The sequence below is a fragment of the Ambystoma mexicanum genome, chromosome 10 (genome assembly GCF_040938575.1).
Source record: "Ambystoma mexicanum isolate Mex_15411 chromosome 10, UKY_AmexF1_1, whole genome shotgun sequence".
Lineage (NCBI taxonomy): Eukaryota > Metazoa > Chordata > Amphibia > Caudata > Ambystomatidae > Ambystoma > Ambystoma mexicanum.
Genome location: NC_090932.1, coordinates 762,955,883 through 762,980,741, shown reverse-complemented (window position 1 = coordinate 762,980,741; position 24,859 = coordinate 762,955,883). Strand labels below are relative to the sequence as shown.

Genomic DNA, 24,859 nt, shown 5'->3' with positions numbered 1-24,859 from the left:
CGAGGCACTGCTACTTTGACAAATGGAAACAATTCGTTATCTGGTGCCAGAATAAGCAAGTCAACCCAGTTGATTGCACTCCTTCCACAATTGTCACTTACATGCTCCACCTGCTGGATGCAGGACTGGTATTTAACTCACTGAAAGTACACCTGTCGGCGTTGTCCGCATATACCACATCCCATAACAAGGTGTCGTGGTGGAAGATACCAGTGGTTAAAGCTTTCATGGAAGGAGTAAAGAGACTCCACCCTCCTATTTCAAACCCACTACCAGGATGGGATGGGATGGGACCTTAACGTGGTGCTATCTAAACTCATGCCCCCCCCCCCATTCGAACCCATGCATAAAAGCAGTCTCAAACACCTGACTTATAAAACGGCCTTCTTAGTAGCAATAACATCTATAAGATGGGTCAGTGAAATTCAGGCTCTCTCAGTGCAGGATCCATTCTTTACAGTTCATAAAACTGGTTTTACGTACACACCTTAGGTTCTCGCCCAAGTTTATTTCTAAATTCCACGTGAACCAGTCCATCAAGCTTCTGGCTTTTTTCCAAGACCCACAAAGCTCGGCTGAGGTGAAACTACACACCCTAGACGTGAGTAGGGCGGTCCTCTACTATGCAAACAAGACCAGACCGCTAAGGAAAACAGATCAGCTGTTTGTCTCCGTAGCTACAGGCAGAGAGGGAGATCGCGTCTCTAAAGGTGCCATCTCTAAGTGGATTAACTGTATCCAGCTGTGTTACTCTCTTTCTGAAAAAACTCTGCCTTTCACGCCAAGAGCCCACTCTACTAGAGGCATTGGGGCCACTCTGGCTTTCATTGCAAATGTACCCCTTGACACCATTTGCAAAGCAGCTACTTGGAGCTCTATTCACACTTTTACTCAGCACTACTGCATTGACACCCATTCCAAGACAGATACTCAAGTGGGACAAGCGGTTTTAAGACATTTATTTGCTCATGACCCTTCTCACAACCCACCTCCTTCTTCTAACACTGCTCGCTAATCTATGCTCAGCATGTGATCTAAGCAAATTCAACAAGCCTCAGAAGAGATGCATTACTCACCGTAATCGTATTTCTGATGCTTGTATCTGCTTAGATTCACATGCGACCCACCCTTCCTCCCCTCTGAGAGAAGGCGCATGGATGCTTGTAGTCTTATCTATCTGCTTGGATTATCTGTACTCGCGCTACTCCTCATGCTACCTCATGTCAGAAAAAATACTATCTGAGGGTCCTAGACGCGTGAGGGATCATGGGTACAGTGGACGTCACACTAGGTATAGTATTACTGGCTCGCCCTGTGTCGACGGCCATTTTCGAGTTTCGAAAAACAAACTGTAATACTCCGCAGCTTCCACTAGATGTCGGCCTATGCACAGCATGTGAATCTAAGCAGATACAAGCATCAGAAATACGATTACGGTGAGTAATGTATCATATTACTGTCATATTACTGCCTATCATATATATATATATATATATATATATATATATATATATATATATATATATATATATAATCTATATATCTATATCTGATGTTTGTTAATCTGCTTAGAATCACATGCTGTGCATAGGTCCGACATCCAGTGGTCACTGCGGAGTATTGCATTTTGCTTTTCGTAGTCGAAAAGGGGACGTCGACAAGGCGTGTCTGTAACACTATCCCTATAGTGACGTGCGTTGTACCCACAATCCCTCACGCGTCGAGGTCCCTCAGATAGTTTTTTTCTGCCCAGCTACTGGTCGCCTTTATGCGGAGCTCCTCGAGAGACATTGCCAAATAGTTTCTTCGACCTTTGGTCGTTTGTTATTAATACCAATAACGATAGATCCCTCCCTCGACGCAGAGCCGTTTCTCCGCCGACAAGATCTTCGACGGAAGGACGAGAGGAGGAGATCCTTCGGCGCTGCCGAACACGTGGCCTGGCCTCGCCGGCCATACACAGTAGGGTGAGTGGGGCTTTGTGGTCTTTCTTTTCTTTAAGAATGCCTTTCTCTTTCCCCTCCCTCTCTTTCGAGGTCGTAGTCACACCTGTTACCCTCAGCTATGGAGAGGACGCCATTTAGGTTTTGCCCACTTTGCAAGGGTAAATATACCTGGAAGGATAAGCATAAACGGTGCAACCGTTGCTTACCCCTCGATCACCAGGAGGACGGCTGTGCGGCCTGCAAATTACTAAAGCCCAAAACTCTAAAGGACCGCAGGGTCAAAAGGTGGGCGGCCTACGCTAATTCTAGGCCCGACTCCTCGCCCGCTGCCGCCGCCGCCGAGTGAGACGAGGATAGTGACTACACGGCCCCCGTAACGGAGGCTGTAGACCTCTCAAAGGAGCATTACGCTCCTCGTCGTCCGTCCCTGGCCCCGACAAGCCCGGCTCACGCCCAGTTTATGGGGATGAACACCCCGGCAACAAGGACGCACACAGAAAAACACCAAAGCACATACCCCCAGGCACACATTCGTCGAAGACGAAGACAGCCATAGCGCCAACGGGGATGCCGGGCCCACCGACGTCTTCCACCGACCGCAAGGGTCGTCAGCCCTCCCCGCCACCGCTTCCGCGACAGGCGACTGGGCACTCTAAAAATAAGGGCGCTAACACCAAAATTTCCGGCGACGCGCATCGCAAGACCGCTCACGTTGCCACCAAGGACTCGACGACCAAGGACTCGACGAGCAAAGGCTCGACGCTTGTTAGGCAGAAACCTGTGCAGTTCCCTTGGGGACCACTGCAAAAGATTTAAGACTACAGGTATAGCAGTAAACCCACTTGGTAGCAGTCTGCACCACCCAGATTTACTTGGTAGCTGTGGCTGAGCAGTCAGACTTCCCTCAAGAAGAGTTAGGCAGTATGTAAAGTATACACAATAGGTACTCAAGTACAATAGCACAAGCAAACACTGACCAGAGCTTGGTTTCAAAAGTATAGAGTTATTTATTTATTAAACACACATAAGTTGAAATCACTCTAGCAAAATATAGTAAAAACACTTCAAACACAGTTATAATGAAAGCAGTTTCAACCCTTACTCCTATCTAGACAACTCTAGGTTAACACCACATAATTAAAACAGAGGTGAGCGCTTAACGTTAGATGACACTCTAGTAGGTTCAAGAAAGGGATAAAAAGAAACAGAAATGGGTTAAACACACCACTCTAAGGTCCAGAACACTTGCAATAGGCTCAAAGAAGCACAAAGTCACAGGTGAGCAAAAGTCACTAGGCAGGGCCCACTCTTAGAGTAGCCGGAGCGAAAATGTGCCCAAGATCACACTGTTATTAGGGATTCAAAGTCTTGCAAAGAGTTAGAAAGAGTTTAGGGTGGCTTAGAAAGTTTAGCCAGGGTGTTCCAGGCACTCCCAGGTTCGAAAGCCAGGGGCTAAATCTACCCCGTACAGTCGGTGGCAAGGGAAGCCAGGCGGAACACGGTACCTTAAGCGGAAAGGATCCTCCAGCGGTGGCAGTTGTTCCAGGCAGTGGCAGCAAGGCTCGACGTCGGTCAGGGGAGAAGAAGTTCTCGCTGAAGAGCAGAAGAAGAGGGTCGTTGCACTGCCCGGGAAGAAACCAGCCGCGGAGTCCTCCGGTTAAAGGGTTGTACCGACTTTCGTGGTTGGGGTAAAAGTGGTGGGGTCCCGGTTGCCGGGGTGCTTGGCACTGGCAAGGCGGCCACGAGATACCTCCAGAAGCGGAAAGAAGGTGAAAACTGGTTGTCCCCACCAGTCAAAGGAAGGAGCCACTCCGTTAAGAGTTCTCCCCGGTCGTCGGGAAAAGTGGTGAGACGGTTCAGCAGGGCTCCACCGGGTGGTGTCGTCGAAGCAGGTCGGCTCAGCTCTTCCCTCGTCGGATTCTTGGTCCTGTGGCGACTTCTAAAGTTCCAGTCCCCAAAGCCCTGCTTTTATGCAGCAAACCCCCATTCACCCAGCCTAGCTGTCACTCAAACATGCTAAGTGGTGAGCCGGCCGGCTCACCACTTGGGCCAATCAGGACGGAGTGTGACTTGAGTTACCAAGGTAACTCAGTCCAGGGTGCCTAAATCCCCCTCCACCCCTCCTAAGTACCCCAGACAGAGTGGCACCACTTTGGAGGGCTTCTGTGGAGAAGCCCGCCAAAAGTGGAACAAAGGGCTCCACTTTGGGTCAGAGTTACAGAGGCGAACGCCAACGCCATTTTAGAATCAAGTTTTGGCAACAAGTCCCAACCGGAGTTATAATAATAAATATATAAACCGGCGGTATGTTTTAAGGCTACCGTAAATAAATAATTAAATGTGTTAGCCTAAAACAATGGGAAATCCCATAGGGAAATATTCGCGGTCGAATATAAAAAGTAGTTTCCACTGCCACCAGCCAAAACTCGATCAGGGGGGACGGAGACGTGCCCCCTCGACTAACAGACCCTGGGGCAATCGAATTGCCCCAGCCAGTACGTCCACAATATGATGGTTTGTACTGGTTCTGTTCAGGATTCAAGACTAGCAAAGTCTTTGGTGACTTTACATGCCCTGGGAGACAGTAGTCAGTCCCAGGGTATGGAGTCTATGTTGGGGAGTCCCTAGGACACCCCTGGGTCACGGCACAGAGGGTGCTGTGTAACCCACATCACAAAAATACATGAGGCCCTATGGAGTAAAAGACCCCATAGCCCATTCAACACAAGGTTTAACCAAGAAAACACACTTCAACATGTCCAAGAGTGAGGGTAAAAGAGTCTCACTCTTGGCAGGAGAAAAAAAGAAACCCCAGAAATCCAGCAAAGCTGCTGGGGGACTCACTAGGTAGGGAAATTCAGCCTAAACAGAGAATTCTCCCTAACAACGCTCCATAGCGCAACGGCGACCGATCCCTCGGAAGAGAGAATGATCGCCGAAAGCCTCGCGCGCATAGCATCGAAGGACGGCCAAAGACGTACGACAGATCAGGAAGGCCCCTACACTGTCGGAAGGCCCTAGCCAGCAAGAAGGCTACTCAGAAGGCAAAGGCTCTCTTTCTTCGACGTTATGGGACAGAACCAGGCAATTACACGAGGAAGAAACCCCCTTTTCTTTCCCAGACCGTCCTGGCCGACCACAGTGGACCTTGGAAAGGTTCCAGACCTGTATGGACAAACTAGGTTCATGTCCATCCCAGAAGACAGGGCGCCCAAGAGACCAAGGGAGGTACCCCTTGAGAGTCCAAGGGCTAAATACCAGAAGTTTTATAACCCCATACAAGAGGACATAAACTCTTACAATCCCACTGAGGAAGACACCTTCTTCCAAGAGGAAGATGAGTTCACCTATGTTGAGGACCAACAAGAAGAGGAATGTTTTCACGAGGAAACTAACCTATGTGAGGAAGGATTCTAGGAAGACACAGGCGAGGGCGACCAAAATCCCTGGCAGTCACCGGCTAGGTCGACTGACACAGGCAGTAGCAGTATAGTCATCAGGTCTACTGAAACTACACCAGTCAGGAACCCTTCGCCTGTCGATGATCAACACACCTTCAATGCACTGCTGAAGAAGGCAGCAGCGCATTTCGAAATTGAAACTGGAGACGTCACCCCAGACACCGATTTTTGTGGAGAGGATTATCAAAGAAAAAAACCCCACTAGCCAGATTATACCTCGCCTCGCCTCAGTTAAGAGACGTATTACACCTTCTCTTTCCACTCCTGCATTGGTGAGAGGGGTTAATCCGAGGATTGAAAAACTGTTCTCTCCCTCTCAGTCAGACCCATTATATATTAAGGGTCACTCAATCCCGGACTCCCTGGTCGTGACCAACACCAGAAAAAGGGCAGGAGTCCCACTATCTACTAGCGAGGCACCCCCAGATAAAGAGGGGGAAAAGCTGTATGCCCTAGTCAAAAGAATCGCCACCTCTGCAGCATTCTCTACCAGAATCGCCAATAATAATACCCTATTGGCAAGCTACGCCGATGCTCAATGGGCTAAGCTCAGACAGGACATCGAGGAAGCTCCCGAACCCCCAAGGACTCGTTTACTGGCCACAGTTAACGAGGGCTCTCTGGACAATCAAAGCATCGTCAAGAATACCCTCGATGCGGCAGAGACGGCTGGCCGCACTTTGGTACAAGGAATTTTACTGAAGCGTCACGTCTGGCTTCGCAATTCCGGATTTAAGGCGGAAACACAAGCATCCCTTATTAATAAACCCATAGAGGAATCCATCCTCTTTGGGAGAGCAGTGGATGACGCGCTGGAAAACGCGAAAAAAGAATTTGATACTATGAAGACCTTAGACCAAATTTCTAAACCTCCTAATAGGCGGGGATTTGGTAATAAGCGCTTTTTTCGTGGACAACGCCAGCAACAAAACCAACGACAACAGTACTCTGCCAGCAACTACCAGAGTAATAGCGGCCAGTACAATCAGAGGGGTCAACGTCGTGGCAAGGGAAGAGGCCGGGGTTCCACCCCCAGAGGCTCCCAAGCCAACAACACCACCAAGTGACGCTAAGACTGTAACAGGAAATCAGACTCCACCATACGTGGAGATAGCCAAATTACAACATGAAAGAATACTGACCCTAGAGAAGATAGTCCTTGCTGCAAATTTAATCTCAGCAGAGAGGATGTCTGAGGTGCTCAATACAATTGAGGAACCAATTCCAGTTATGTATACCCCTGATACCCCCTCTGCGCTTATAGATTTGATGGACTTAAACTTGGTGATCACTCAGAAGGGACAGGAATGTATTGACGATTCAGTTGAGGCAGAAAATTGAACTCGGAGTACTTTTTTTATGTCCCGCAAAGCTAAAAAATTGCATGCTAAAGCTCTGAAAAGACAAAAAAATGCAAGTTTGCACAATACTTTAACGCAACAAGGGCTTAACATGGCTCACAATAATAAAGATAAAAACAAAAAATCAAAAACAGAACGATAAAAATCAGCAACAGCAAAAAAATAAATAAGTGTTATTAAGGATGACAACAACATTGATCTAACGCAACTTAACACCGAAAGCAACGCTCTACTGGGCATAACCGACACTGTGCCACAAAATATTGTTCCCTCGAGTACAGGGGAGAACGTAAAAAAAAATACCTCAGATGAGCCATCAAACTCTAATGTTGCAAACATAAAAGATGACAATGTGCTATCATCAGCTATCCTTATACAAACGCAGTTAGTGTTTTTTTGAAAAAATGGACAAAAAATAACCTCTTTAGTCCAAAAACCACAAAATGTTGTAGATATCAGTGCTGATTGTTCTGTTAACTCTTTGGCAAATAGAATTGTTCATAAAGAGATAAGCCTAGCTGAGAACGAAGTTGTAGGTATTCAGGATTCTGATCCTATCAAGTTCCAACCCATGAAGGGAGCCCCAGATATACAGCAAAATCTGCATTCCATACCACCCACCACGTCTTTTGATGGAGAGGGTGTTGATAGATGGTCATTTTACAATACTTTGGGGCCTGAAATGAAACTGGTAATGGGTTGGACGTTGGATCCAACGAAAGTAGACAAACCTAACTTAAATAGAACATCATTGATGAAAGTATTTCACCAAATACCAGCACTGCGCAATTTAGTGTCTAATGACATCGACTGGATTCGCTTACCGTACGTCTCAAACGGTCGTATGTTATGTAAATATCAGAACACTATTATTGCTGCGTTAATATGGAAACATGCAAGAGATTTCCAATTGCTTGGTTATGAGTTATCTTTGTTTACCTCGTTGGAAAATGCCACACTGTTTGTTGAATATCAGTCCTCCGCGTCACATAATAATGCCTTCATCGAAGATCATGAGAATCAGTTTGCAGCTCTGCATGAAAAAATCAGACTACAATCTGAATCTGTTGCGCAAATTGCGTCAAGCCTGGCATGGCTTGAACCACTTATGAAAAATCTAACAGGCGATATGCCAGTCAAAGAAAAACCATAAAACAACGCAGTGGTCATACATTCTTGGAATTGCTGTGGCTTTAATAACCTTGAGAAATGGTTTCAGAACACATTAGATGTACAACTACCAGCAATAATTATACTGCAGGAAACCATGGCAATCCAAGATATTTATTTCAAAGGATATGTAGCTTTTTGTTCTCATGCGGTAAAAGGTATACAAAGCCGTCCATCTGGCGGACTTGCGATCCTTGTGAGACACTTATATTATACTAAGTTGTTGCAAATCTATTCATCTTCAGACATATTGGTGGTGGAAGTGACATCCAAAGCTAGGGTGCTCTCCCAGTTGATCATAGTTGCACTGTACTGGAACCCAGCGACAATAACTCTAGATGCTATTATCGAAAAAGTGAACTCTGTACTTTTACAAGTTGCAATCGACGCTCCAAATGCACAGATCATCATGGGTGGGGATTTTAATTCAAATCTTAATAATATAATGATGAAGTCAGACATTGCGTCCAAGTATGAAATATTGGCTTTTGAAAGGGGGCAAATATGGAGGAACTTCTTGAGCGAATGGGAATTGCAAGTAGTGCCCTTTGTACAAAAGGTGCACGCTTATACTTGGACTTGTGGCATGAAACGCTCAACAATAGATTACTTGGTAATTTCGGATGCACTAGCGGAATTCGCTATAAACTGTAACATCATCCAATCACGTCTAAGTGATCACTGCATATTGGAGTGTTTGTTAGATTGTAATTTACCAACGTATGAAGCTAACCCGGTATTATCTTTGTTGGAGATAGACCGCAAAGCACTTTCCATCAGGTGGAATGCTAGTCTATATAGGCAGCTAAATTATTTGGTTAACAGAGATATGGAAAAAATAAATGTTGAAATGATGTCTAGATTTGATCTTATCGCATGGGAAAGAAAAAATGTTGGCATGATAAGTGGTCATCTTGATACCTTGGTAAAGAAATGTTCAATGGCTAAGCAGACTGACTATAAGAAGAGTTACAATGTAGAAATTGCATTGAGGAAAAAACAAAAAAACAACAAAATACCTAAATTGATGAAATCATCCTATATTATAGGGGGTTATGTGATTCAGAAAAATTCTTACAACCTATAGAAATGATGTCAAAAAGTTGAAGATTGGTTCATTTATAGAAACCAACCAAAAAATGATTTTGAACCTAATTGGCAAAAATTCAAGGGAAATTTGGGCAATACTGAAGGACCACCTACTGAAAGGAAAGTCGGATCTATGCTCTGCAGTAAGCGGGGAAGTATGGTGTGAAATTTATAAGTCCAAATATGCACTGCCACAGAAATCTTGTGGGCTACAAACCCTAGATTTGGCTCAGAATCTTCTGTCTAAATGTCCTTGGGGCTTAAATGATATTATCTCTATAAAAGCAATGCTAAAACCCTCTAAAGCTGCTGGGCCGGATGGCATTCCACCGTGCGTCATAAAGGACGATCCGAAATTATGGGCAAAAATCATCTTAAGGAGGTTGGAATGTGTTTTTAAATCAAAGAAAGTGCCCGAGTCGTGGTTAACTGCGATTTATAATTCCATTACATAAAAAGGGTCCCCTTAATGATCCCACCAATTTTAGACTTATAGCCCTAATTGATATCTCTGCAAAGATCTTTGCTGCCCTGATATTAAAGGACTTAAACGACTTCATTATAAAACAGAAAATCCTTTCACGGTTTCAAACCGGGCTCCGTAAAGGTATGGGTACACAGTTGAATGCAACTCTGTTGGCACATTTATTGAAATCCACTAGGAAGAAAGGCCATGGTCCATTATATATGGCACTTGTCGATATATCCGGGGCATTTGACTCCGTAATCAGACAATTGTGGCAACGAATGCAAGATATTCATATTCCACCTCCCCTGATAGCAATGATTATAATGTTGCATTCTAATACAAGTTACAGGATTAAGATCGACAAGGAAGGCTCTTTAACACCGCCCATGTTAACCCATGTAGGTGTAAAGCAAGGATGTAACCTTGCAGCCACATTGTTCAACCTGTATTTATCTGAAATAGCTACAGTTTGGTCTATGTGTAATTCATTTGCGATCAAACTAGGGGATCTTTGCTTGGATTGGTTGGCTTTCGCGGATGATTTGATAATGTTTGATCTTACTCCTTTTGGGCTGCAAAACAAACTTGAATGTCTAGTAGAATTCTGTGAGAATCGCAATCTCCAGCTAAACCCAAAGAAATCACATATCTTGGTATTTTCAAACAAGCAAAAGATCGTAAGGTACCAATGGAAGATAAAGGGCCCCCCGATTCCACGTGCTCTGGGTATGATTTACTTGGGGTACAATTTGAACAACTCTGATTCACTCAACAAATGGCATGTAGAAATCTCAATTAAAGCGATGCCACTGATCGCCCAAATGAAACTAATTTATTCAAAAATCTGCAATTTTTCCATGATTCCTTTGATCGATTTCTATAAGCTTAAAGTAGAAGCAATCATTATATATGGCTTAGACCTGTGCTATTTGGAAATCGGTCCTATGCTAAATAAAATCCAAGGAAAAATATGAAGAAAGTATTACATTTGCCTATGTCACTACCAAATTCGATCATCATACATGAACTGGGATTGACATCCTTGGCGACCAAATATTTTTTGCGCAAGCTTGCGTCCCATGCAAAAATTCTGGACCCGTTGTCAAATTCCCTTTATGAAGATCTTGATAAAATGCTAAAAAAGGGTATTTCAGCTTCGGTAGCAGAGGCAGGAAAAAGGTGTGATGAAAATCTTGTACTATTAGCCATGGAAAGGGAAGATCTAATCAAACGTCCTCAGGTTGTAAAGGCGAGGCTAATACAACTTGATTGGGCAAAAAACTCAGATAAAATTGGGCTATACCCCGCATTTAAAGAGTACGCAAAATTTCGGCATAACCAGTCGCCGTTACTGCCATATTTGAGACAGTGTCCTGGCCATAAAATGCGTTCGCTTTATATGAGGTTTAAATTCAACCTCCTTTCAACTTCAGAGCGTACCAAGAAATGGTCCAACAGTTTGTATTCCGAAGAGGAAGGATGCAGATTTTGTAAAAAATTATCAAAAAGAAACTTTGAAACATCTTATGTACTGCGTCTTCTTCACAAAAGCACGGCAAATTAACTTGCTGAAACATCAAAATTAAATAACAGCTTACCAATGTGAAATGCTTTGGATACAATGTATGTGGGGCTATAGAATGTCCTTGATCATCGACCTAACACAATTGTTGTATGTAATTGAAAGGAACTTAAAGTATAAGAACTTCGGCTTAAATGGATTGGCGGATGATCCTTCAGATATATCGGTTAATGAGGCCCTAGTGCACTCAACAGATGAATGAAAGTACTAAAAATTATGTTTATCCCGAGTGGGGAAATTATTGATCCTAACTTAGTCACATAGTCCACATTCGCTTGGAGGTAGAATTAATGTGACGATATGTAATTGTTCTGTTTTAGACTGTGAATATGGTTTTCTTTTTTCTTCCCTTTCCAGCAAAACATCACGGTTATGGGACCTAATTTTATTATTGTTCTGTTGTTTTTATGGTATTATGTTGTTTTTAAAAGATTGTAAACTCATGAAGTAATATTAAGAATTGTTGTAAAGATAATTTGTATCGAATAACAACAAATACATTTTTTTAAAAAAAAGGTCAAGTGACATCCCTTCTTGTGATGTCACTTCCGCTACCCCGGGCATTTTTGTAAATCAATGTCCCTGCATTAAAATGAAGGCATTATCTGGGCATAAAAGGAGACTGAATTATTGTTGCATTTGTGTCCGCAGTTGGTAGCCAAATTCCTATGCAAATGCACGTTTATTTCTGTTTTTGCCATTCAAGGAATGGAACAGTCTACTGCCCTGCAGCCTTGACATTGCTTAAGCCTCCTGAAAGGATGGCGTTAAGGGCTTTATATCGAAAGACATAACTATGGGAAGTAACCTGTAATTTTCATTATGACTTTCCTATAAGTCGCTACTGTTTTCATATTGTCTATTATGACCAAGTGTCCAGGTTTTATGGTATTTATTTTTGCACCATTTCCGTCTGTGATTATTCATGTTTTCTTAGTCGTCTTATCTATATTCATCCACGCTTGATGTGCACAAAATAAAGTTGTACCTAGTATTTTTTCCATGTTTATTTTCATGATAAAACACTATAGCACTTAGATGTCTGTAGGGCGAAGAGGATAAAGCTGGGTTCTTATAAGTCAAAGTCTCCATATCTGCAGCTATTTAAACAACTTCAAAAGGAATTGCATTAATTTTTCAACCTGTTTTTTCTTTTGCCCAGCCGTTGGTCTGCAATGCATTATTGACAACTTAAAGATCATTTTGCAGGCTGTGATGATCCTCTCAAACCCTAGAGCTGCCCTAGAACTCCAGAGCAAGAGTTACCTTAGTCTTTGTTGTGACTATGAAGAATTGGTTGACTAGGGTGACGACATGTGTAGCTGGAAGTTTTTTTTTTCTTTTTTTTTAAACTAATTACCTTAAATTGAAACCATTACCTTAAATTATGCATTTCAGGAACAGTCTGATTCGGCCTAACAAGACTGCAACGTCTGAACCAACAATCCTGACCCAAGACTTGGAGTATGTTTTGCAAAGAAATGAACCTGATTTGGACTTAAACCAGCAACTAATAGCAGATCTACACAAAAAGAGAACTACCTCAAGATATCTTGAAATGCAGGTATGGAGTGGAGAAACTCTTAATGTTTACCACATTAACGCTATATGGCAAAATCTATTCATGTAGGGGTATGTGCCGCTGGACATGAGATGGAGATGGAATAACACGATGTGTATAGTATTTTATGAGCGAGTGACTGCATTGTTAAGGTGCTGGTCTGCACTGTGTTTTTTACCTCTTGCTAGCCAGACCGTTTCTTGTGCATTGGCTAGGGTTTACACATTGGCAAGAATATGTACCACGCCTTCTAAATTAAACTAAACGTCATGCATTGGGGTTTTCTGTTCTTTAAACATCCTCATGATTGCACACACATTGCATGGCCTATATCCACTAAAAGTTGTATTTATGAATTGTGGTACGTAACTGTAAACCACTAGCACATGGCTGGATTTTTGCTTAATCTCAAATGCCCTGATATATTTGTCATCGTGTAGATTTTTAATCTCAACACGTACTCTGGCAATGACGCGTCAGAAGATGAGGCAGCTAAGAATTGTTATTTGTAGCTATGTTACTCCTACGTCAATCCCCTCTCCTCCATACGTTTGGGACATTCCGTCCAGTGGGACGGGACCGGAGCACTTTTGTAAAAAAGCATAAAATTGAAAAATGTCCTTCCTCTCTTTTTTACGTGGGGTACCGCAAGCGGGCGTAACCCGGCCCTCCTTGGCTCCGTCCGTGCATCGCTCTTCAGTCCTTTTCTCTGCGCGGTCGAGGCTGGACGCATTTGCATCACCGGGACGACATTTTTCTTCTTTCCCGTTGCTCCAGTTCTGCAGTCGCGTAGTCCTCAGTCTATGCCGGATCGTTTGGGATTTGTCTCTTGTTCCTCTTGCGAAAGTCGTTTCGCTAGGGCGGATCCCCATTCTTTCTGCTTGGAGTGTTTGGGACCAGATCACCAGTGGGACTAGTGTTTCTACTGCGACTCCCTTTCGGTCCGTGCACTTCAGCGTGGTCTTCGTCGGTGGACTGAGATCTTCCAGCGAGTTCCTCCACCGCATTTTCAACTCTTCATCAGTGAAAAGAAGAGACGCCCGGTAAGTTCTTTACTTTTTAGGGCACGCCAGCCGGGGCACTCCTTCCCGGGGACCTGAAGGTCCGGGAGGGGCTTCAAAAACTCTGCTCCCAGGGTTTCCCCTGAGGTGCCTCGCAGGCCTAGTATGCGTACCGGGGTTTTCTACGAGGGTTTCCGCGAAGGGCCTGCCTACACCGGTTCACGATCAGAGGGTCACCAATCGGGTGCTAATAGCCAGCCCAGTCGTGCTGAAGCCTTGGGTACCGCAGTTGGTTCCGAGGTCTCCTTGTCTGGAGCTTCCCATACTGACACCGGGGTGCACCGAGGTCTCCATTGAGGCTTTCTGTACCGAACCACAGTTCGAGGCCCCTCTCGGGGGAGCTATACAGACTGGACTCCGTTCCGAGGTTCCTCTCATCAAGGCTAAGGTGTGTACCGACAGAACTGAGAAACCTGTTAATGTCTTGTCTGTGAGGTGGATTTCTCAGCATTCCCGCGCTCGCGGTGATACCGGTTCTGTTGAGGGGGGCACAGGGAGGGGTGGCTGACCATTTCTCCTCTGTTACAGGCTTGGCCAAGGTTCCTCTCTTGGAGGCTAATTCAAAGGGTCATGACAGGATGTCCAGTAAACATCCCAGGCCCCATAGTACCGGCTCTGCCGAGGATCCTTGTGTCAAGACTAAAGTTTCGATCAAGTCCCCTGACCAGTCTGTGCAGTTACCTGCCTCATCCACACATGTGACGCAGTTCTCCTCAGATTTTCACAAAATGGCAGGCCTTCCCGCGTGGTCTACGGTGGCCGTTTTGGATTCTTCCCTCACACCCACGCTATCGACGGCGGGTGCTAGGATCCTTCTTTTTGGTGGACAACCTTGTCCACGGGAAAGTGTGAATCCATTCCACCCTTCCTATGACTGGCGCGCTCGGATGCCACTACCGCATGCGGTCTTGCTTCCTCTTTCTTCTGCCCCACTTGTCTTTGTAGATCCTGTTGTTGCCGGGCCCTCTTGGCAGCCTTCCTCACTATGTTCTTGGGGGTATGGCCCTCATGAGCGGCCTCTGCCCATTCCAGTACCCAATGTTTCGGCAGAGGATGCCTTTTTTGGGAGGTTTCAGAGTCTTATAAACACTGATCCCATGAGGGAGTACTTTAAAGGTCTTTTTAGGGAGATCTGCCCTCTGGTGCTGCATCCTGCTCTGGCAGTTCCAGCCATGGCACCTGTCGCCCCGGCAGCGGTACCACCTCTACCTCCCGGCCCACCTCCACCTCTTCCCCCCCCCCCGCCCTCTGTTGTCTCCGGTTGATAAGACACCAGCAGAGCGAGACATCAATTTCACGCCGGTCGCATTGCAAACGGCGGATCCTGAATGTTCTGGACGACCTTCAGGCAGACCAGGATAGTGAGGACCAGCCCCGCTCTGAGAGCTTTCCATGACCGGGTTCTGGACATGTCACTCCTTGACATACCAGTACCTGAGGCACCCGCTCCGCAGGAAGGAGTGCTTTCGGGGGCGCTCACCTTGTCTCTGCTGGAGCGCACCAGCCTGTTCCTTCAGAAGGACGTTCTGGTCAAGGCCCACAAAGTCTGGGATAAACCCCACACTGGGCTACATATGAATAAAAGCATTGATGCCCATTACAGGCTTCACACCTCCGAGGAAGTAACCTTGGCGTCAAGTCCGTTACCTTCCTCAACGTTGTTTGCGGCTGCCACTCTGCAATCTAAGCTGGCCTCTGCAACCTCTGCTGCAGCGGCTCAAGTTCTGGCCAAGGAAGACAAGTTGCTCGATTCCTTGGCCAAGAAGGTTTTTGTCAACTCAGTGCTGCAATTGCATCATGCTAACGCAGAGCTCCTTTTGGCGGTGGCGAATATGAAACTGTGGAGGGATTTGGGGGACTTCCAGGAGTTAATTCCTGGGGACAGGCTGGAAGACTTTAAAGGTGGTTCGTCGGACGCCAGGGTACTGGCGCAGGATATGCTGGAGGCTGCTGCGCACCATGTCGACACCTCAGCTCGAGGCCACATGTTGGCAGTGGACACCTCATGTCAAGCTTGGCTTCATGCAACAAAGTTTTCGAAGGAGGTCCAAGATAAAGTTCTGGACCTGCCTTTTGACGGCAGAGTTGTTTCATTCTTCAATGGATGACGAGCTTACAAAGACTAAGGTGAGCACGCAAACTTCCAAGTCTCTGTCGGTGCTTGTGAAGCCTCCAGTCAAAGCTCAGAGATCTGGATCCCAGGCTCGGTGGTCCTCAGACTTCAGAGGGTTCCAGGACTGCAGGTCATGCAGAGCTGATCCCCCTCCCCTTTCCCCCAGCCCCCTCCCGACAGATGGCTCCCGTCGGAGACAGCAACAGCGTTGATTTTTCTCTCGGTCCTCATCCTCCTCTTCAAGGAAGTCTGCAAAATGATATTTTTTGGCGCTCGCACGAGACTGAAGAATCTCGTTTCATCTGAAAGTGTGGCAAACCATCTCTGAACACCGGTGGGTTTTGCCCATCGCTCGGATGGGCTTCCACTTGCCCCTCCATCCTATCCCACCCTTTCAGCAGTCTGGTACGCCCTCCTTCAGAGCCGAGGTCCAGAAGCTTCTAGATCTCAAGGCGGTGGAACCCGTTCCCCTAGTGGAACGATGGGAGGGTTTTTACTCTAGTCTCTTCACGGTGCCCAAACCCAACCAGGCTGGCCTGCGCACCATCCTAGACCTTTCCCAGTTCAACCTTTCTCTTCGCAAGAGAAATTCAAGATGATCACGCCCTGCCAAATAAAGTCCTCTCTTCAGAAGGGCGACTGGCTAAGCGTTGTGTACCTTCAGGACGCTTGTATGCATGTCCTGATCTGGAGCCCGCATCCGAAATATCTTTGGTTCTCCCTGGTAGAGGAGCACTTGCAATTCCAAGTGCTCCCTTTTGGTCTCAGCTCAGTGCTGCGTGTCTTCACGAAGATGTCGCTCATTGCGGCTTTTCTTCGGCTACAGGGTATTTGTGTATATCCATATTTGGATGACTGGCTTCTGCGCAGTCCTTGTTCAGTGAACGCCTCGAGCAACCTCCAGTCTCTCCTCCAGCTCCTGTTCTGCCTTGGGCTGTCAGTGAACTGATGGAAATCCTCCATGACCATGTCTCAGTACCTGATATTCCTGGGTTTCTGTTGGAACACGATCGACTGCAGGGTGTACCTGACTGTGGACAGGATGGCGGATCTGTTGACCATGTGTCAGGTTTTCATTCAGTCAGAGAGCATGTCGGCCTAGTGGTTCCAGAGGCTTCTAGGCCTCATGGCCTTGTGCGTGCTTGCTCTTCCCCTTGCTCGTCTCAAGATGCGACTCACGCAGATGGCTCTTTGGAGCTCCTGGCTTCAGGCAGTGGACCTGGACATCAAAATTATTCCGGTTCCTCCCTGCATGATGACAGATCTCCTATGGTGGTCATCTTCCAGCAATCTGTCGGTGGGTGCTCCTTTTCAGGAGCCCTCCCCTCAAACGACCATTACAACTGACTCCTTCCTCATTGGAAGGGGCGCGACGTTGGATCATCTTCAGGTTTTCGACCTATGGTCGCCACAGGACAGACAATTTCACATACATTATCTGGCGCTTCTGGCAATTTTCCTGGCGCTCAAAGCTTTCAAGCCAGTGATTGCGGACAAAGTGGTCCTCATCCGGAGAGGCAATGCGGTATCCATGTTTTACATCAACAAGCAGGGGGGTACCAGGTCACCTCCCCTTGTAGATCTAGCCATTCAGATTTGGGAATGGGCCATTCAGCACAGATTTTGGCTGCTGGCAGTGCACATTCCGGGCCAACTGAATGTGACTGCAGACTTTCTCAGCTGACGAGCGGTGGTCAGCTACGAGTGAGAACTGGATACAGAGATCCTCTCTGACCTTTTTCGCCATGGGGCACTCCAGAAGTGGACCTTCTTGACGTCATCAAGCAGAAAACTTCCTCTTTATGCTTCCAGGAACGGGCTCAGAGCTTCTTCCCTGGGGGATGCACTCGAGATTCCATGGCACAACATGAGGGCCTACGCCTTCCCGCCTCTTCCTCTGATTCACTGGGCGCTATGCAAGCTCAGGAACACGACGAATTGCAGTCTCCTTTTCATAGCCCCTTGGTGGCCAGCTAGATTCTGGTTTTTGGAGCGTCAACATCTGTCAGTCTGCTCACCGATCAGGTTTCCGCTGATTTCCGACTTGCTTCATCAGAGCGATCAGCAGATGTCGCACCCCTCCCCACAATCATTCAGCTTGGCGGCCTGGTGCCTGAGTTCAAATCCTTAGAAAGTTTCAACTTGTCTGTGGATAATATGCGTATTATCCAGGCGGCTAGAAAACCTTCAACACGGTCTCAGTATATGAGCAAGTGGCTCTGTTTCTGTCACTGGTGTTCAGCTAAGCAGCTGGACCCCAGAGAAGCTACCATCAACACGGTCCTGTCATTCGTTTCTCATCTGGCAACTTCAGGCATACATGTCTTGTAGGACTTATTTGTCGGCTACGCCGCTTACCTATCCACGGACTCTTGCTCTTTTTCATTGACAAACCCTGTCATTAAAAGACATTTTGCAGGTCTATTGCAACTTTATTCACCTGTGCACAACCTGCATCCAAAGTGGGAATGGAATGTGGTCCTCACTGCCTTATGCCATAAACCTTTTGAGCCCATGGTTACGGTGGACTTGAAGTTCCTTTCGTGGAAAATGGCTTTTCTGATTGCGGTGACTTCGGCACGGCGTGTAAGCGAGCTTCAGGCCTTGTCTGTAGAACATCCATTCCTCACCTTTCATAAGGATAAGGTTGTCCTCCGGACTAATCCTTCTTTCCTTCCATAGGTGGTATCCGATTTTCTTCTGAACCAGTCTATTTCCATACCCATCTTCTTTCCAGACCCGGCCTCAGATGCCGAGAGGGTATTGCATAATTTGGATGTGTGACGAGCTCTAAAGTTTTATTTGGCCAGAACATCTAAACTTAGGAGCTCTTCCAAGCTTTTTGTGACCTTCGGAGATCCGAAAGCCGGCCTCGAATGCAACTATCTCCTGATGGATTGCTTCCTGTATTTCAGAGCATATACTGTTCAAGGCCTTAAGCCTCCAAAAGGAGTTCATGCCCATCTTATGCGGGGCAAGGCAGCTGTCGTTACCTTCCAGAAATATGTTCCCTGGGAAACCATTGCCGGAGCAGCCACGTGGGCTTCCCCATCAGCTTTTTGTAAGCATTACTGATTAGACCTGAGCTCCAGAGCCGATACTCAATTTGGTCAGCCCGTTCTTAAGAACCTCTTTCAGTAAGGGAATTCCATCCACCCGTTTTCCTGTGAGGAGTGCTTGTTAATATCACAAAAGTATGGGGGGAAGGGGACGGGACGTAGGAGTATAACAAAGTTACTCACCGTGGTGACTACCTTTTTATCCTAGTCCATAGTCCCCTTTCCTCCATACTCCCACCCGCCGTCCCTTCTAATAAGTATCCTCTATTATTGCTTAAAGGTCTCAGACCTGGCGATAAAAAAGGACTGAAGAGCGATGTGCGAGGCAGAGCTAAGGAGGGCGGGGCTGCGGCCGCATGCGGTACCCCGCCTAAAAAGAGAGGAAGGACACATTTTTCAATTTGATGCTTTTTTACAAAAGTGCTCTGGTGCCGTCCCACTGGACGGAATGTTCCAAAAGTATGGAGGAAAGGGGACTATGGACTAGGAGCAAGGCAGTCACTACGGTGAGTAACTTTGTTATTCTGAATGGTCCGGTAGCTTAAATGTCACATATCTACTGAATAAAAATATGAACCTAGTGCTTGCTTTTCAATTGCACAAACTGAATGCTTTGTGCTCACAACTACATCTGTGGAATTGTCCAACCAATGTAAAACACAAGCACGGGAAAGCCTATATTTGCATTTCAGTGATCCAGTTGATGAGCATATAAACCGTCGCCCTGGAATGATTCAATAGTCTGAATGTATCCAGGATATCGGTATACTTAATGTTTCTTTTAGAAATGTTTAAAGCCTAAGATTTATATACTGCATCTGTTCATAATGACCGTTCTTTCCTGAATCTCTTTGGTTCACAAGTGGTATGTATGATTACCTATCTTATTTCTCAAGCAACTGTAATGACACTCCTTGCATTTTCTTTCAGAGGTTCCGTGAGAAGCTTCCTTCATTTGGTATGAGAGAGGTAAAGACAGTGCTGTTATTTGTTTTTCTGTAACTTTACATTGAACAAAAAGTAACCGCTCTTGCACTTTGGTGTTTCAGTTAATCGAAGCAATATGTTGTTCCTATCTGTTTATATGTACACTTTCTTTTGCTCTTTGTTCATTCGATAGTAGAGATTCCAGTATCTCTGACCTATTTTGCCAGATCTCCTACCCTACCCCTGCGACCTTGCAGGTTTAATCTATCATAGCACATTTTTTGCATCCAACATGCTAGTGGCTGGTGGCAAAGAGGATTGGTGACTGCATATAATCTGTTCACATGAATGACTCGTATTTCTAGAGCATCAATTTCTAGTCTGGCTTCTATACTCTAATATACAAGGGCGATTTAAACATGTTCAACATCACTAGATCATCTTAATTCTCTGTGTGCCTGGGCCATATGGATTGGTGGTAGTTGGTGTATGCAGGCAGATAATCAAAACAACTTAAATAATGAGGGGGCGAAAAAAAAGTCACAACATTCTGCTTTAGCACACAGTAGAACAATCATTTTTATCGAAGGTTTCTTTCCCAGGTCAAGGCTCAAGCAGATGCTAAGAGTATGCAAGTTTTCTCTGAGCAACACGTATTTATTCACTTCAGTTATTTCATGCAAACATTGAAAGTGTTATCCTGTTAAGGCATGGACATATTGTTTAACTCTAGATATTGTAAAATGAGAAAATATCACATAAAAATTGGTTACAATTCCATCTCTTCCTAAGGAGCACAATAATTAAGTCAGCTAGGAAAAGCACTTTTCGAATGGATTGTGTCCTCCCATGTATTCCTCATCTTGTGATGATTCGTTTTGCCAGCTTCGCTGCATCGTGAAAAAGATTTCGGCAGAGGGCGCTGTGCTCGAGGTCGTGGTGTTGAATGTCCCTCGACGGGCTCCGTACTGTGTCGACGTCACCGCTGGTATAAATGGCTCGAGCTGCGCCCGTTGGCTTCAGTTCTGTTTTTCCGATTGCTTCGGAAGCGCGCTTCAGGATTTTCTATCAAAAAAATGTTGTCTTCTTCGACCGCTTCGACACCCAAGACGGGGTTTAAGAAGTGTAACGATTGTGGATCGAAGATGTCCATCACCGATCCCCATCGGATCTGTTTATAGTGTCTGGGCTCAGACCACCGAACAGGAGACTGTGGTTCTTGTCAATCAATGACTGAAAAGGCCCTCCGTGAGAGGAAAAGTAAGTTGGCGGTGGAGCAGGAGGCGTCGAAGGGCTCTTCGAAAGCCTTGTCAAAAAAATATAAAAAATCATCCGACTCTAAAGAATCGGAACGCCGTAAAAGGCACTCGAAGAGATCCCAATCTCATAGCAGGTCGAGACTATCTTCTGCGTCTTCCTCAAAAAAGCACAAGAGGAGACATAGATCTTCGTCATCGTCCGATTCGTCAACTGAATTGGTTCGATGCCCGACTAGATCAGATTCCCCATCTAAATGGGAGAGCTTTTAGGAAGAAAATGTTGCAGGTCTTCGAGAGCTCGGCCTAGACCCCCTCGAAGAAACCGCAGAAAAGTCAGACCCCGGTTGCTCCTTTGGACGACGCAGGGAAGTCGGGAACTACAGCGGCCAAATCGGGTAGTACCCATAAGTCTCGAGTCGACAAATCGTCAAGAGACCCTCGAGGATCGAGTATCTCGCCGATCCCTCATAAAAATTAAAATTATCGAAGTCGGGTGCAACTTCGTCGATGCAATCGGAGCCTACTTCTTCTTCGACGCCTCTGTCGAAGACTTCCTCGAGTGTGTCGAAGATTCCTTCGACTCCTTCGAAGGCCACCTCGAAGAAAACTCTGATTCCATCGACAATTCATGAGGAGGAAGAAAGAAGGTTTACACCTTTACCAAGATCTGACTTTTTTAAGTCCATGTCTTCCATTGTTGAGGAATCTTGTTCAGATGAAGAGGAAATCACTCCATATGGAGTAAAATATGGAACTAGACAAGTTCCAGAGGAACTGGTAGATCCTCAGACTAAAATGAGAGACCTGTCTGAAACTCTACATTCTTCCAGGGGTGTGGACACATCACCTGAATTGGAGTTTGCTGCACCTGATCCGGCAGATCATGCGGACTCGGGGTACAGAAATCTGATGAATAGGGTGATTGAGTAAATGGGTTGGGGAGGAGCTTCCCCTACGTTTGAACAGGGTGACATGACGGATATTATAGTCAGAGGCCCTCGGAAAGATCCAATTCTTCCCTTTCATAGGGCATTACAAAGAACAGTGGAGAGAAACTGGGAGAAACCAGATAGCATTGCTGCAATAGACAACAATCTACCAAAAAAGTAGAGAACTTCATCTTCTGATCCAGAATACCTGAGTAGACACCCTACTCCAGAAAGCTTCGTTATTCAGGCAGCTAATACATCCAGGCAGACAGCATACCCAACCATACCTCCGGACAGGGAGGATAAAAAGGTTGATGCCTGGGCTTGTAAGGTTTTTACTTCGGGTCGCATGGCCTTAAAATCTACCAATGTAACCTGTACCCTGGCCAGGTTCACACATACCCTGTGGGAATGTATTTCGGCGGCGGCTGAACATATTCCGGAAGGCGAGGAAAGGGAAGGCTTCCTGAATATAGTCAATGACGGTAAGGAGGCAATGGGGGAATGTCTCCAGTCTGTACTGGATACTGCTGATAGTATCAGTAGATCCATGGCTTCAAGCACAGTATTGCGCAGATTTGCGTGGTTGAGGAAGTCGGGGTTCGCACCGGATGTGCAGACCAGGCTTCTCAACATGCCCTTTGATGGCTCGAGGCTGTTTGGTAGTAAAGCTGATGAGAGCCTAGGAAAAACTACAGACCTCGAAAGCGGCAGCAAAGTCCCTTAGTGCCTCTATGCGACAGCCTATTCGCGCACATCTTCCTGGAGGTTTCGTCCTTTTTCGATATTACTCCTCTGTTAGTAGAGGAAGAGGGCAGGACTTTCAAAGGGGCAGAAGAAATGTCACTCGTGGTGGACAAGGAAAGACAAAGCCATCTTCAAGAACGACATCTATGCCCTCAGCCGCTCCTGCAGCCGCCTCCAAATCTCTGAGGTCTTACCTTACAAAACACCAGTGGGAGGCAGGATCTCTCAGCATCTGAAAGAATGGCGGGGCATTACTTCAGATGCTTAGGCACTGGAAACAGTAGCTCAGGGTTACTGCCTTCCCTTCCTAAAAAGAGCTCACGATCATCCACCGGGAGCCAGCTCGACCAAGATTCCAGACCCGCTCCTTTGGCAGGAAGTTATAACCCTGCTAGAGAAAGGTGCAATAGAACATGTACCTGTAGCGGAGAGGAACAAAAGCTGGTACTCTTTCCCCCCCCCCCATACTTTCTCATCTCCAAAAAGAATGGAGGATTGAGACCCATCTTGGACTTGAGAAAATTAAAAAAATTCCTCAGGAAGGACAAGTTCAAGATGTTAACCCTTTCTCAGATCCTTCAGGCTCTCCAACTTAAAGACTGGTTGGTATCATTGGATCTTCAGGATGCTTATTTTCAAGTGCTGATCCATCCCAAGCACAGAAAATACCTGAGGTTCGCAGTTGGCGGTTCTCACTATCAGTTTCGAGTTCTGCCATTCGGGCCAACCTCCGCTCCGAGGGTTTTCACCAAGTTGATGGCAGTTGTGGCAGCGAGTCTCAGGAGAGGAGGGATTCATGTATACCCCTACCTGGACGACTGGCTAATCAGAGCACGTTCCCCAGAACAACCGCAGGAACACCTGTCTATCACCTGCCACTTCCTCCACAACCTGGGCTTCTCACTCAATTTCAAGAAGTCCCACATGATACCATCCCAAAAACTCCAGTTTATCTGAGCAGTCTTGGACACTTCCTCGGGCAAAGCCTCGCCGCCCGAGGTGAGAGCTCTCCACATCCAGCAGATAGTAACAAAATTCCAGAAAGCCCAGCATCTGCCGGCCTTCGATTTCCTGAGGTTGCTCGGCCTCATGGCATCCTGCATTTTCCTAGTACCAGAGGCCAGGTTGAGAATGAGATACCTTCAGTGGGCACTCAGAACTCGGTGGTCCCAGTTCTCAGGGAATATGTTGGTTCTTCTGCAAGTCCCGAGCGCAGTTGCTCGGGATCTTCTATGGTGGGTTTGCAACGACAACATCCTCAAGGAAGAATCTTTTTGGCAACCATGGCCGCAGATAACAGTAGTGACGGACGCCTCACTCACGGGGTGGGGAGCTCACACCAACGATCTGACAATCAGCGGACGTTGGTCTCCGTCGGAGTCCAAACTACACATCAACCTATTGGAGCTGAGGGCAATCAGGCCAGCGCTGAAGGCCTTTCTGCCCTCCATACAGAGAAAGACAACAAGCAATGAGGCGTAGGATCACTACCTCTATGCAGAGAGGCAAATTCCGCTCTAGTTCTGGGCAATACGAGAAGGAATCGCTCTATCAGCAGTTCACCTAGCCGGAGAGCAGAACACGGCAGCAGACGCTCTTAGCAGGCGGAGCACAGTCTCCCACGAGTGGGAGTTAGCGCAGGAAGTCCTTCTGGAGATCTTCGCCCTTTGGGGAACCCCTCAGGTGGATCTGTTCGCAACCTCGGTGAACTGAAAGTGCGATCAGTACTGCTCAAGGGAATTTCCTCCGAGAGGAGCTCTGGGAGACGCGTTCGTAGTGGATTGGGATTTTCCCCTGCTGTACGAGTTTCCTCCAGTCCCTGTGATTCCTCAAGTAATCAGGAGGTTGAGAAAGTTCAGGAAAACCATGATTATAATTGCACCGGATTGGGCCAGGAGAACGTGGTACCCGGACCTTCTGGACTTGTCCATCTGCCATCCAGTACGTCTTCCACAAAGAGAGGATCTTCTCTCGCAAGAGGAAGGTCGGGTTCTCCATCCAGAGGTCAACACGCTCAACCTTCACGCATGGTTTCTGAGAGGTTGAGATACAAGGATTGGGACCTTCCGGATGACGTAATGGAGATTTTGCTTTCAGCCAGGAGGCCAGCAACAAAATCTTTGTA

At 46.4% G+C, this 24,859-nt stretch overlaps 1 protein-coding gene across 2 annotated transcripts in view; it reads left to right on the top strand.

Moving 5' to 3' along the window:
- Positions 1-24,859, top strand: part of DHX36 (DEAH-box helicase 36) — a 1,119,030-nt gene that overhangs the window by 75,128 nt on the left and 1,019,043 nt on the right. For both annotated transcript variants that reach the window (XM_069618410.1, XM_069618409.1), the window contains exons 3-4: positions 12,477-12,642; positions 19,803-19,841. In XM_069618410.1, the coding sequence (XP_069474511.1) occupies positions 12,477-12,642; positions 19,803-19,841 (205 nt within the window). The remainder of the gene's footprint in view (positions 1-12,476; positions 12,643-19,802; positions 19,842-24,859) is intronic.